Source organism: Dermacentor silvarum, chromosome 4 (genome assembly GCF_013339745.2).
Source record: "Dermacentor silvarum isolate Dsil-2018 chromosome 4, BIME_Dsil_1.4, whole genome shotgun sequence".
Taxonomy (NCBI): Eukaryota; Metazoa; Arthropoda; class Arachnida; order Ixodida; family Ixodidae; genus Dermacentor; species Dermacentor silvarum.
Genome location: NC_051157.2, coordinates 232,213,849 through 232,226,816, shown reverse-complemented (window position 1 = coordinate 232,226,816; position 12,968 = coordinate 232,213,849). Strand labels below are relative to the sequence as shown.

The window sequence follows — 12,968 nt, the reverse complement described above, 5'->3', positions numbered from 1 at the left end:
AGTATAAAATAAGGCATCGCTACACCTGCCCTGGACATGTGCTGCTGGGTATTTTGCCCAAACTCGGCCTGAATATGCGCGCCACGGGTACAGAACGGTGTACGTGACGCCCTAAATAGGTGTGTATTTTACGTAGATACGAGTCGTACATCTGCGGCACCTGTCATTCTTAACCGAGACAAACTTCGTGCTGGCGACAGCCAACAGCGGTGCTCGCGCGGTCCGCTACCGCAGCTGCCTTCGAACCAGCTTCGCGTCGTTTACATTTCGACGTTGCGTTGAAAAATGGGAGGACGCTTAAGCTTCGCCTTAAAGAGTGGAGCGCGACAGCGTTATCGGGCCCCGTGCGCATCGCATTTTTGTTTCACTGAGCTTCACCGCAACACAGAACGTGGGAAAGCCAGCTTACAGAGACCAAGCTTACACCGATCTCCTTAAAGTTCGCTTCGCCGTTAAACAGAAATGCATTGCTTGGAAGACTTTGTTCCAGGGGCAATATAAGTCGTCTTATATTAAAATGTGAAGGCCCTAGCACCTTTTTTTATTGTTTTATTAATTGTTTGCTATTGCCCCGACGCGCGCGCGTGTCCAAAACACATTACGCAGGCGAAGTCCCAATTTGACCTGCCGAGGATGCGAGCGCCATCTGGATAGCAGTTTCGCAAGTAAATAATCGAGCCCACCTGGTTGGGATGGTAGAAATGCTGGAAAATGGGTTTGTTTTTGAGTTTCCCTATTAACAGAATTATGTTTTCTCGTACATTCAAATTACAATCCGACGCCACCATGTCTGTAGGTTGTGGTTAAGTCGTACTTTACCATTTTTTTCGGACGGATTTCACTGCGAGAAATTAAATTTTTGTTCACCAAAACCCTGCACCTCGTGGAGGGCATGCGCGGCCGGGGTGGTTGCGGATGATTTTTTTCCGCCACGGACGCCGACCTCGCACGCCGACGCCGGATTTTCTGCGACACAGAGCCTATCGCGGTAATTAATACGCGTGCTTTTGATCGATTCCAGTTAGGGGTAAGGCTGGCGCTTTGGAATTGTGATAGCGTTCCTCTCGCAAGGACCTGGCGAGTTTGTGCGACGTCCTGTGGTACGCGTCTGTCAGTTTCTCTGATCATTGGTGAAACGCGAACACCCTCACACTTTGCCAGCGTCGTCTGCACATTCGGCTTGTACGCTCTCCTGTCACGATTTTTCTCCCGTCGGTGACAAAGTTTCGAACGGTGTGCGAGCGCACAAATGTGGTTGCATAAGGAAATAAGCCGGCTCTCTCTAGGCAAACTGGAAGCCGTTTTACGAGTACCGCTGCGTGTAAACTTTGCAGCAGTTGGCACGTAATCGCGCACAGCCTCGTAAAAGAACCGCAAAGGCCAGAGGTCTGCAGCGGGCTGGCTTTGTCGCAAATTACCTAGCGTTAATGTCTTCGTGCGAATCCCGTAATGAATTACGAAACCGGTGCAAGTTAACCGTGTGTTCGGTTGTGGTCCGGGGTGTCGCGCGTTCACGCGTAGCTCACTGTCTTTCTCCCTGCACCGTCAAGTCACTCGGTTGTATATATTTGAACGACCAACACGTCGTCTTTTTGCTGGCCGTTCGAAGGGCACTTAACGACAGCAATAAATTAGTGCGGATAGGGGCAAATAGAGTTCCAAACTCTGTCCTAAAACGTTGCTTTGGTCCATTGGTAGAAACGAAGGCTGTCCGTTCCCATTTCTTTGTAGTACTCATTGAGCCCTCCGGAGTTTGCAGAGTGCGTGCTTTCATTGAGGCCACCCTTGTTCAGTTTCTCGTGCACTCGCGCCCTCATTTGGGGAGGCGACTTGTTTTCCTCCGCGTCTCTGGACGTCAACGAATCACGCATGTGAGAGACACCGAATATCCATCCGACGTCGACGCGCACAGCACATAGGTTTCGTCGCTGCTTTCGGGTGTTTGCTTTTTCTGGGCCATGAGCCCTTTCTTACACCGGCTTCGGACACCGTGGTTGACGCGCTTCTCGTACTGCTCGGTCGCTGCCTCAACACGCCCGGGGGTATGTCTAAGCGTGCTGGTCTCACAGTGCGTCTGGTTGAGCTATGGGCCTTCGACAAAACAGTGATCGAATACGCTGGTTCGATGCCGGTGCCCAACATTTTTACACGGCTCAGTTTGGTGATTGGTTGCACAAGGTGCGTCGCAGCTTGCATTATTTTTATGAGCGCGGACTCAAAAAGAAGTGCACGAGACGAGCCTTCCTTTTTGAGTTGCCGTCGTCTGAGAGGGTATGAGCCATTCATTGTCTTACGTAACGGACAGATCTAATTTTGAAGCAATTTCGAAGAATCGCAAGCGGCAAAGGCCTGCGAATGCTGCTAACCACGCCGCCTAACAGACTCGACACATCGAACACAAGCGACTGCGGGCATACCGCCAGTGTATGCAGCCGTGTATGCCTCCGTCGCAGCCGAACGTGTGTGTAATGATTGAGAAACACTTTACTAAACCCTCGGTATTAACCCAATGATAAACACCGGGGCCGAACGCTTCAGCTTCGCTGGTTCAGTTCAGTTTATTACCTGCTATCGAACGCTGTAAAAACTTGTTGTGCTTGTTCATATGTCGGGTACGCTTACTTCTTTCTGGCGATGTTGAATCAAATCCTGGTCCCGGTGATCTAGATACCATTTTGGAATCGCTGCGACGTATCGAAACCGGTCAGGATGAAATTCCAAGTGACCTGCAAGCCCTTAAAAGTTGGCAGGCATCTGTACTGAAGCAGTTGTCCGTTAGGCTTCAGACTGTTGAGGGTGATCTCGTATCGATTAAAAGTTCTGGCAATAGCTCCTCACCTGAGTCTCCTGAAAAATCCCGTGCTATCTCGAGGCAGCTTAAATCAATACAGATGCGTTGTGAGGATGCCGAAAATAGACTTAGGCGGTGTAATTTACTCTTCTTTGGCATCTCTGATGATCGAAACGAATCATGGTCATCACCTGAATCAAAAGTTATCGACTTGTGCAGTGAGCACCGTGGAATCGCCATCAAACCCACCCAAATAGAACGCGCACACCGCATTGGCCAGTTCAACAGAGAGAAGAACAGGCCAATAATTGCTAAATTTACATTTTTAAAAAGATAAACAAAGCATAATAGAAAATGGCTATAAATTCAGAGGCACGGATTTCGCCGTTCGCGAAGACTTTTCTTCAAACGCGCATCGCCCGACGCAAGCTCATTGCCTTCGCAAAAACCAGGGGCGTGCCGTTGAAGTTAACCCTCGACAAACTGCGAGTAGATAACACTACTTACAGATATGACTCCCCGTCCGATTGCGTGGTACCACTTTCGCGATAGCTAGAACTTAACCCGATAACGTGCGCATCTGACAACCCCTCTGCTGCGCAACATACACACGTCGACCCATCGTACCTAGCTTTATCATTTACTAACATTCGTAGTATAATTTCTAAACGCACCGAAATCGTATCGTACTTAGAAAACAGTAACTGTGACATCTTGGCACTAACGGAAACTTGGCTCTGTGGTGACGTGAATGACAGCGAAGTTTTTCCTGATACGGAGGATTATGTCATTTATCACCGAGACAGACATAATCGAAGGGGAGGTGGGGTCTTGTTGGCAATAAAGGAACACATCACTTAGTTTATAGTACCGATCCCCTCCGCTATTGAGATAGTGTGGGTTTGTACAATATCGACACTATCAAAGTCACATTACGGAGTGTGTTACAGGCCTCCTGAGAGCACTGATAACTTTGTTTCTAACTTGCGTGAGAACCTTACTGCTGTTCGTTCTAAATTCCCTAAAGCTGATATATTCACTCTTGGCGATTTTAATTTCCCGCAAATAGATTGGCTCAACTTGAGAGGCAATTCGCGTGCATGTAATGACTTTGTACAGCTCGTACTTGATTTTTCCTTTGAGCAACTAGTTCTCCAACCAACGCGCATTACTAACGTCGTAGACCTTGTTCCAGCAACAGCACCTGAAAGAGTTAGCGCCATTTCAATCACTGATGGGTTCAGTGACCACTCGTTATTAGAATTTACAGTTCGCACACATTCATGTACGCGTAATCTAACAACAAAACGAATATTTGACTATAAAAGAGCAGACTGTAATGCCATTAACCGTGATTTACGAAGCTTCTCATCTAGATTTCTCGCAACATTTTCTTAAGGGTCAGTCAAAAAATAAAAATTGGCGCCTTTTTAAAGAACAACTACAAGGTCTAGCAAATTAATACATACCTCAGATCTCATTTCGCACCAACTGCTCCAAACCATGGTTTAATAAAACTTTGAATGCGTTAAAAAACAAAAAGAAACGTTTATACAGGGCAGCCAAAAGTGTCAACATGCTAGATTCGTGGAATAAACATAAAGCCTGCGAAAAAGCCTACTGCAGTTCCCTTCATCATGCAAAGCATAAATTCTTTTCCGATGACCTCCAATCACTCATAAAAAATAATCCTAAGAAGTTCTGGAAAACCATATCTCCTTCAAACAGCACTGACACTCCCGCACTGGTGGATGGCACCGGTCTTCAAAAAAACAGCGAGAGCACTGCGCATCTGTGTTGTAACAACTACTTCATTTCCACGTTCACAAAGGACGACCATTCCAATATGCCAAAGATGGCAGATTTAGATTACTAATATACGACTCCTATTACCGTAACAGCCGCTGGAATCGCAGTTTGATTAACAATCTCAAATTATCGACTAGTTCCGGATTTGATGGCATTAACACGAAAATCCTAAAGCATACAGTAGTCCCTTCCAGTAAAATCCTTAGTCATATATTTCAGCAGTCACTGTCAACAGGGGAGCTGCCGAATGATTGGAAAGTCGGCAAAATCATACCCATCTTCAAGTCAGCTGACACGAGCGATGTGAATAATTACCGTCCCATATCCCTAGCAAGCGTTCCCTGCAAGTTACTCGAACACATCATATTTACTAATGTCGTTCACCACTTAGAATGTAATAACTTAAACATCAGCATGGATTCAGAAAAGGCCTTTCATGTGAGACACAACTAATCGAATTCACTACGGATCTTTTTCAAAATATGGATGACAATGCTCAGACTGACTGAATCTTCATAGACTTTTCTAAAGCATTTGATTGCGTTGCTCACTGTCGCCTCATTTCTAAACTCTCTTGCTTAAACCTTGATGAACTAACAATTTCTTGGATAAGAAACTTTTTGTCTTTTCGAAAGCAGTCCACTGTCATTGACCAGTACTCTTCCCCTTTCAGTAGCGTAACATCAGGCGTACCTCAGGGAAGTGTCCTTGAACCCTTACTCTTCCTGATTTATATCAATGACGTGCCATCTAACATTACATCCAGTGTTCGACTATTCGCAGATGACTACGTTATCTACCCTCAAATCCCCTCCCCCGCTGATCATACTGCTCATATCGCTCAACATGACCTTCAATGTGTCACTAATGGGTGTTTGGATTGGCAAATGACCCTGAACATATAACAAATGCAATCTAATGACATTTACTCGCAAAAATCCTACTCTATCTTCAATTACTCACTTGGCAATAGTATCGTCGCTCGCACATCTTCATACAAGTACCTTGGCATCCTTCTAACACCGAGCCTTTCATGGTCATCCCACGTTGAAAAAATAACGGCTACAGCATCGCGCACTCTCGGTTATCTAAAACGTAACCTTCGCAGCGCTCCTTCCCTCACCAGAAAGATAGCCTACCAGACATTAGTGCAACCCCAGCTCGAATTCGCAGCTTCTATATGGTCACCTCATCAGGCATATCTAATCCATCTTCGATTCGAAATCACGCTGCACATTGCCAGAGATTATAGCCCATTTTCGAGCGTAATAACATGAAGTTGTCGTTGTCGCTTTCATCTTTGGAACCACGCAGGAATATAGCGTTGCTTTGTCTTCTGCACAAAATCATGCACAATGTACATCCGTCTACTTTACCGCTCGTTCGTCCCTCTCGCACATCTAAGACGTCTGCATAATCATCTCAGTTTCAAACGCATCTTCAGTCACACCAATGCATTCAACTGCTCAGCTGTGCCACCTGTCATTGCGCTGTGGAATGGTCTTCCTGATGACATCGCTGACATTAACGACCCAGTAACCTTCAGACAAAAAATCTGTGCAATATTTGGCTAGTACTTCGTTAAAAATCCGTGTCTGTTTTAGTTTTGTTCTTCTTAACTTCATTGTTGTGTATTTATGTAAGCATTTGTGCTAAGATTGTTTGCTTTACTGCATACTGGAAAGCTAACAACTGTTAGTTTACCTTCCTTTCTTTTTGTTTTTATTTTGCGTTCTTTGTTTATTGATTCTCGTTCTGTTCATATTTATGCAACTCTATAGCATGTTGTTGCTCCACAATTGTTATCTCTACCGCCCCCCTCACGCAATACTCATTCTGGAGCCTGTGAGGTATATGAAATTAAAAAAAAAAAGTCCCCCGTAGGGGCATTGCATAAGGGGTGGGTTTTTATAAGATCGCGCAAACATCGTGGGAAATAATCTAGATGATTATGTACAAACTGGTATGTGACAAGTTCTATAAACGAAGATGGGCAGGCGGTTGTAGCGAAGTTGGGGGCAAGGCCATTCCACTCTGTCGCGGTTCGGAAGAAAAAGGAGGCAGTGAAGGTGGTTGTCCGAACACGTGGGCGCGCTACTTGAAGTGGATGGCTTCTTCTCGGAGTGGAAAGGCCGACTACGTTTTTTTTTTTTTTTGTGCCATTTTGCTAATTATTCGGTACATATGCCTTACGGAATATCCTTCGAAACGATAAATAAAGAACATATTTTATGTGAGCGCACCAGCGCGATAATGAGCGTCGCCTATCAATTGAAACTGCAGTAGGAAAGTGCCACCCACGCGACCAAATGATAGCGACGCGGACAGGTCTGCCTACGTTAAATTGCTGTTGCAAGCCTCGCCATCACTAGGGAAATGTCCACTTGTTCCTGGTGCGGTGTCGGCCGCCCCCGGCGGAGCAGTGTCTCCTCGAGCCGAATGGAATTGTGCTCGCATTCCTCCAGCGGCACTTCGAGTGAAGTGCGTTAATGGCGGCGACTGACAGTCGGGCAAACCTAATTGATTGAGGTTAAGTGCTCTCCGATGGTCGTTTGCGCGCTCCGCTGGCGTTCGGTGCCTTCCCCAGCGCGGAGAGAACAGAAACAGCGGCGCCTTTCCGGAGCACACCGCAAACGTGCTAGCGATCGTTGCTTCGCGCGCGCGGGAAAGACTGGGCGAGAGGGGGGGAGTCGACGGCGGGGACGAAACACGCGCCGGGAGAAGAGCCCCAAGCAGCTCGCTGACTGCGCCGCCAGGGGCGCTCCAGTCGGAGCACTTTCCGAGTCGGAAGTGCCGGCGGCTTCGGTCCAAAACCGGGCGCGCACTCGCGTTACTCGTCTTCGGCCCGGCGAGCCACAGCGTGTGCGGTCGTCTCCGGAGCCCGTCCTGCAGTCGCCGTGGCCGGTGGCAGTCACGTGTTCGCTGCATCGAAGCTCTGCAGCTTCCCCGTGTGTCGCTGACAGACTTGCTTTTGCAACACTGTCGCGTCGAATTCGTCGTTGTCAGCTGTGATGTGAACCGCGGACGGCTTCAAGTGTTCGTGCCAAGTTGACAGATTGTGTATACCTTGTGTTCCTCGTCTGCCAGGAACGCGTTGTCGTCACTGTCGTAGTTCGGCAGGTTAATTATTAGTGCTCTTTCTGAAACTTTGAGCGGCCAAAGCTTTCTTCTCTTGACCTTGATGATTGCCCAAGTGCTCGAAATAAGAGGGACGCTCGCGAGGCTCCACCTGTTGGTCGCTTGGCGATGTTAAGTCGCCGAAAAAGGTGTATCGGTGCCTCACCCGAAGACGGCCTACGTGATTGTACGGTGCAGACCTCGCCAGAGATTTGCCTTCTTCTCCAAGGGCGCGGCTATGTTCGTCAGCTTGGGTACTTCCAGAGACTCGCGCTCTGCGGCAGAATGTTAGCTTAAACCTGATTGTTCGAGCCTCATCACGCACTCGTGCTGGTCGTCCTCCAGGTCCCGTGAGATATTTCGTGACTTCGTTCGCGTTCGAAATGTAATGCATGCAGTGCGACGAATAATTGAGAAGAGTATTTATCTCCCTGTCGTCTATGGTTCGACATTTTTAGGGGAGACTAGGGCAGTTTGCTTAAACTATGATGAGATAGGTTTTTTTGGTATATAGTATGTCATTTTCTGTCTACCCGTCTTGCCATCTTCTGAGTCACATCAATGACAGACCAACGAGCTTTCCTCGGAGATACACTGCTTTTTCAGAGTCTCGGCGCTTTCCAGACACGGCAAACGCAAGCCATTGAAAAGGTTGCTTTCGTCTCAGTAGCGCTGCTGCGTAAGCCCTGCCGTGGTGTGTTCTCAACTTCCTCCTGCGCATCGTCTGCGAGAAAGGAACGTGCGCAGAGGTGCACTTGTGCACCCTTCGTGCCCTTTTGAGAACTGTCGAATCGGGGATGCAGTAACTAGCTGCCCTTGAACACTCCTCAAGCTACAAGGTATTTAGTGCTTGGTCCTGAATTTCATGCTAGTGTTGCCGTAAGCGAGGTATTGTTTCAAGATCCGTTATGACGCCTTCATTGCAGGAAGTTGTCTTATACTCCGTGTCTCTGAACGGAGCATTGCAGGGTTACCTGTCCTTCACCGCTGACATTGTTGCTCGAGAGAACTGAAGTGTTGTGCTTCACTTCGATATCCTGCATTTTGCCACATATCCGATATCCGATATCCTGCCACATTTGTTACCCGCAGTTTTCTTGAACAATGCGTCCGCTTGCTGCAGTGTTCTTGGACATCTTAGGATCTTGTGATGATGCGTAGAATTGGGTGACGTGTTTCAAGCGACGTTTCTTACCTGCCTTCTTCCCGTTACGGCCGTGGTCAACTGTATATGCTTTGCTCTGCCGTACGTACCAGTTCCTTTGCACTTTAGAATTGTTATTGCATGGTGGCCCACCTTTATGGGAGCTGCTGGTCATTACTGTTAGGTGATTGCCTTCGTGGTGCAGCGTAACATTTTCGCTTCGCGAGCGCGTTTCTTTCTGAACCTGTATTGCGGGCCCACTGGGACTCGACGCGTGCACTGCGAATTATGCAGCATATTAAAATTAGGCCTGGTGCAGCATTCGAAATCTCACTACGTGCAGTATCATATCTCCTCGTTTGGACAAGGTAGTTGCACCGAGCACCACAAATACAGCTGTTTATTTATTTGGTTGTTTATTTTTTATTTACTGTTAATATTAATTTGGAGCTGCCAGAGCCCAAAAGCCGTGATCGCGGTGTTTAGTGGCGTTCATTGCGTCACTTAGCGGGGGAGTGAGATTGTGGAGTTTGAACTAAGTGGAACTGTATTGTTCTTTTGTGCTTACTGGTGTATGCGTACGTCGACATAGCTCTCCAGTGGGCTCTTCGAGGCCGCTTTCAAAAGTTTTCAAGGCGTCTCAATGGCTCTCACAAGGGTCGCCATTACGTGTGAAAGAGTTTCTATGCCAAGGAACTACGCTTGGCTGTCTTGAAGACTCCTTGTGGAACAGCTGTTTGCCTCAATTTCTTATCGTCTACTCCGGATGAACTCGTCTGTTCGCTTAGAAATGGCATCCTGGTAATCCGTCATACATTTTGTTGGCAGGTTGCCGAAAGGAAAATGTCTCTCGACATCGTCATTGCCTACGTGAAGTGCGCTGCATGGTGGATTTAGCTGGGCGTTTGAACGACAGCTTAGAAATAATCATCTGGGTTTGTTGGTTTTGTTGCCGCGAAACTGTGGAGCGCCAAAATGTGTGAGGATGCGTTCGTCGAAATTTACGCCGTGCACCTTGATTTGTGAGCTCTACGCAGTTCGCTCGTCCGCTTGTACTTTTTAAGCACTTTGCGGGCGTAAGTCGGCGGAAGGATCGTCAAGAGGCAGTGGAAGCTCCACAAGGCAGTGCCGGTGTTTTTTGTTCTCGTCGACGAAACAACGTGACATTCCGCTCGAGGAGAGCACTGGCGGGTTAGCCGCTGAAGCCGTCTGACCTACCGCGTTCCTGACTTGAACAATTGCTCAGTGACGTGGTCGTGCTGGCGTCCGAACCCGTGCAATACAAGTCGTCATTCCTCGTGGAGAGCCGCCGACGGAACGCAAGACCGTGACGAGAGACCGTGTCATGCGTCGGTGTAACGTGAGTATAACCGTGGCATAACCTTGAGTTTTGCGTGTGTACGCTCCTACTCTATTTCCTTTCATCAGAAAAACACGAGACTAAAAGCTGTGGCTATATATCTTGGCACGGGCCCCATGCCATTTCATCTTCGAGAGTCTGCCACCATTGGTGTACATCTTATAATGCGCCGAGCACTACTCACAATCACGCAAGTATACACGACGCAAGGACGATAGAGCGTGGATGTCAGCACTACTCAACGCATTGCGAGATGAACGAACAAGTAGCTCAATTTCTCCTAATGTCTTGCCGTGCACAAGGTCGAGCGTCCGATTCCCGGCCGCGGTGGCTCGTCTGCCTCGCCTCGGGTGCAAGAACCCGAGGGGATCGAAATTAATCCGGAGCCCTCGGCGTAACTCATAACTCACGGCGCAGTTTAGGGACGCTGCACCCAACAGTTTGCGCATTTCGTTGCGTATTATTGCGATGGCAATTATGTGGGCGCTCCAGGCTAACTTTCACCGTCGCCGTGATCCGTATTTACTTATGGCATATGTATGTTATATGTTTATCTCTACCGTACATGCAAGGAACTACATGCTATACCAGTGAACTGCCAAAGGGGCTCGACATAGGTCTTAAGTTCTTGGAGTCTCAACAGTTTTTTAGAATTGCAGTACGCAAACAAAAGTCATGAAAAATTTCATTCACAGCGCGTGCCTTTTATCATAAATCTTCTCAGACCTTTAAAAAGTGCAAAACAGTATTAGTGTTCGCAATATGAAGGTGGCTTAATTTCACCGGCTCCGCTCTTTACGAGCAGTGCAGAGGCGCCTCTGCGATGCCATTACAGGCCCTGCTCCAGGACTGACTTTTATTTCTTTCTTTTGTAACATAGCATATGCACTCACTGAGTGGGCCTTACGCCCGAGGCTAGTTTGGTTTTTTTTTTTTTTTACTTACAATGGCAATTCGGACAGGGTAAACCACATTGAACAAACTCAAATATACAATAATGAAATGTCAAATCAGCAGGTTCATCAACATGATGAGGACTGACTGCTGGGCTAGCTGGTTCTTGTCCACTCTGTTCTTTTGCGTCCGTGTATTAATTTGCGCTAAACTACCATAATTATAAGGCCCTACTCGGTGTGTTAAAGGTTTTAACAGTGCCAGAAATTTGGCGCACCCGTTTATTACGCGTCTGCGCATAGTCGCACACATGCATGTGTAGTTACAGCCATAGTGTCAGACCGAACCCGAACCGAAAACCGATCCCGAACCGCAATTTTAGGCGGAAATAGAGCTCAACCCGAACCGATAGCTATGGAACGCGCCTGATGCCGAACCAAACCTGATCAGAAAAAAAAATAATAACGGTTACGGGTTCAAGCACATAAGGTGACAGCGAGTGCTGAATAGTTTGTACGATTGTTCGCATAACTACTCCTTCAATCGGCGCACCTTACTAGTAGATGTGTAGTTACGTTGTGTGCGAGAGTGGGGATGACGGGAGGTATGTGCGGGTAAATGTACGGCGCCACATCGGCAGAGATGCTTGCACTTTTGAAGTCGGCCATGCCAGTTGTGTACCGCAGCCGAAAAGTTATTTCAGAGGCTCGGCGGAATCACTTGTTCTAGTGACGCTACGAAGTTAGGCCGTTAGATCAAGTTGCTACTAAAGCTAGATAAACTATAGATAATCACGGAGAGCGGAAGATAGATCATCAGAAGATATATCTCACGAAGCGATATCAATGAGTTCAGCTGCATGCATGACTTATTGTGACCATAACACTGCGGTCGCTATCTGAATGTCGTCGTCTTCTCACTGAGCGGTATATAACCGTGGTTGTAAACGGCACGCGAAATCTGCGTTTGTCAAGGCACGTTTGTTGCTTAAAAGTGCAACACTGTTTGAGTTGTGTGGCGCCATGTGCGTACTTTTCTGTCCGCCCTTGGCCACGTGCAGATGCGCGAGGAAGGTCGACGTATATGGCTCAGCACAGGCCGTCCTTGTTCATCGTTCAGAAGCATATATGTGCTCACCTGCTTCTAAATAAAGCAGAAAACTGAGCTAAATGCCAAGTGCTGGCTTCTCTTTTTGTTACAAACTAGAAGGTCAAGTTGTAATTTATGCAATAATACGTGAATTCTGGCTGTACACGACAACCTCGATCACATGCCACACTTCGCTCGCCACCAGTCTTGTGGTAAAAACCTGAAGCAAAACGAGAACTCACTTACGCAAGCTATTTAACTCACGCAAGCGACAGCATATCGTATCGTTGTGGGAACACGAGTACCAGACGCGTAAGGTATCTAAGTTTATATGTTCTGTTTCAAAGCACGTCGACAATAAACTTTACACTTCCAATGGCGCGCGCGAGGAAGCGCGTGTAAATATTTCGGGGCTGCATGCGCGCGACCAACACGCACTCTGCGACTGGCACCGCCAAACGCGCACTGAAAGGTCTTTTTAAAAGCGAAGCGTTCTTTGCTGAAACGTGTTCTCCGTAGTGAAACTGTAAGTGACGACATCGTCGGTGGTATTCGCCCGCCGGTCACACCGGCGCTTTTGCTCCCGTCGGCGCTCCAGGCGGGCGAACTGCTCTTCTTCCGTGAGGGAGTCGCAGCTGCTCGAAGCAGCTTCACGTCGTTCTGTGCGCGTGGGCGCTGCTGCACTTCCCGCTCTTCCTCCGAGCGAACGATGAGCGTCCGTCCCATAGCGAGTGAAAGGGCAACTGCTGAGAACAGCGCGATGT

The 12,968-nt window shown here is 47.8% G+C and overlaps 1 protein-coding gene across 5 annotated transcripts in view; it reads left to right on the top strand.

Moving 5' to 3' along the window:
• LOC119449313 (protein O-mannosyl-transferase Tmtc3) overlaps positions 1 to 12,968 on the top strand; it is a 731,059-nt gene that overhangs the window by 90,771 nt on the left and 627,320 nt on the right. The window contains exon 1 of one of the 5 annotated variants that reach the window (XM_049666411.1): positions 9,913 to 10,221. The exons of the other annotated variants lie outside the window; for them this stretch is intronic. Coding sequence (XP_049522368.1) covers positions 10,207 to 10,221 — 15 coding nt within the window. The 5' untranslated portion in view covers positions 9,913 to 10,206. Of the gene's footprint in view, positions 1 to 9,912; positions 10,222 to 12,968 lie in introns of those variants that run through there. 5 annotated transcript variants of the gene reach the window in all.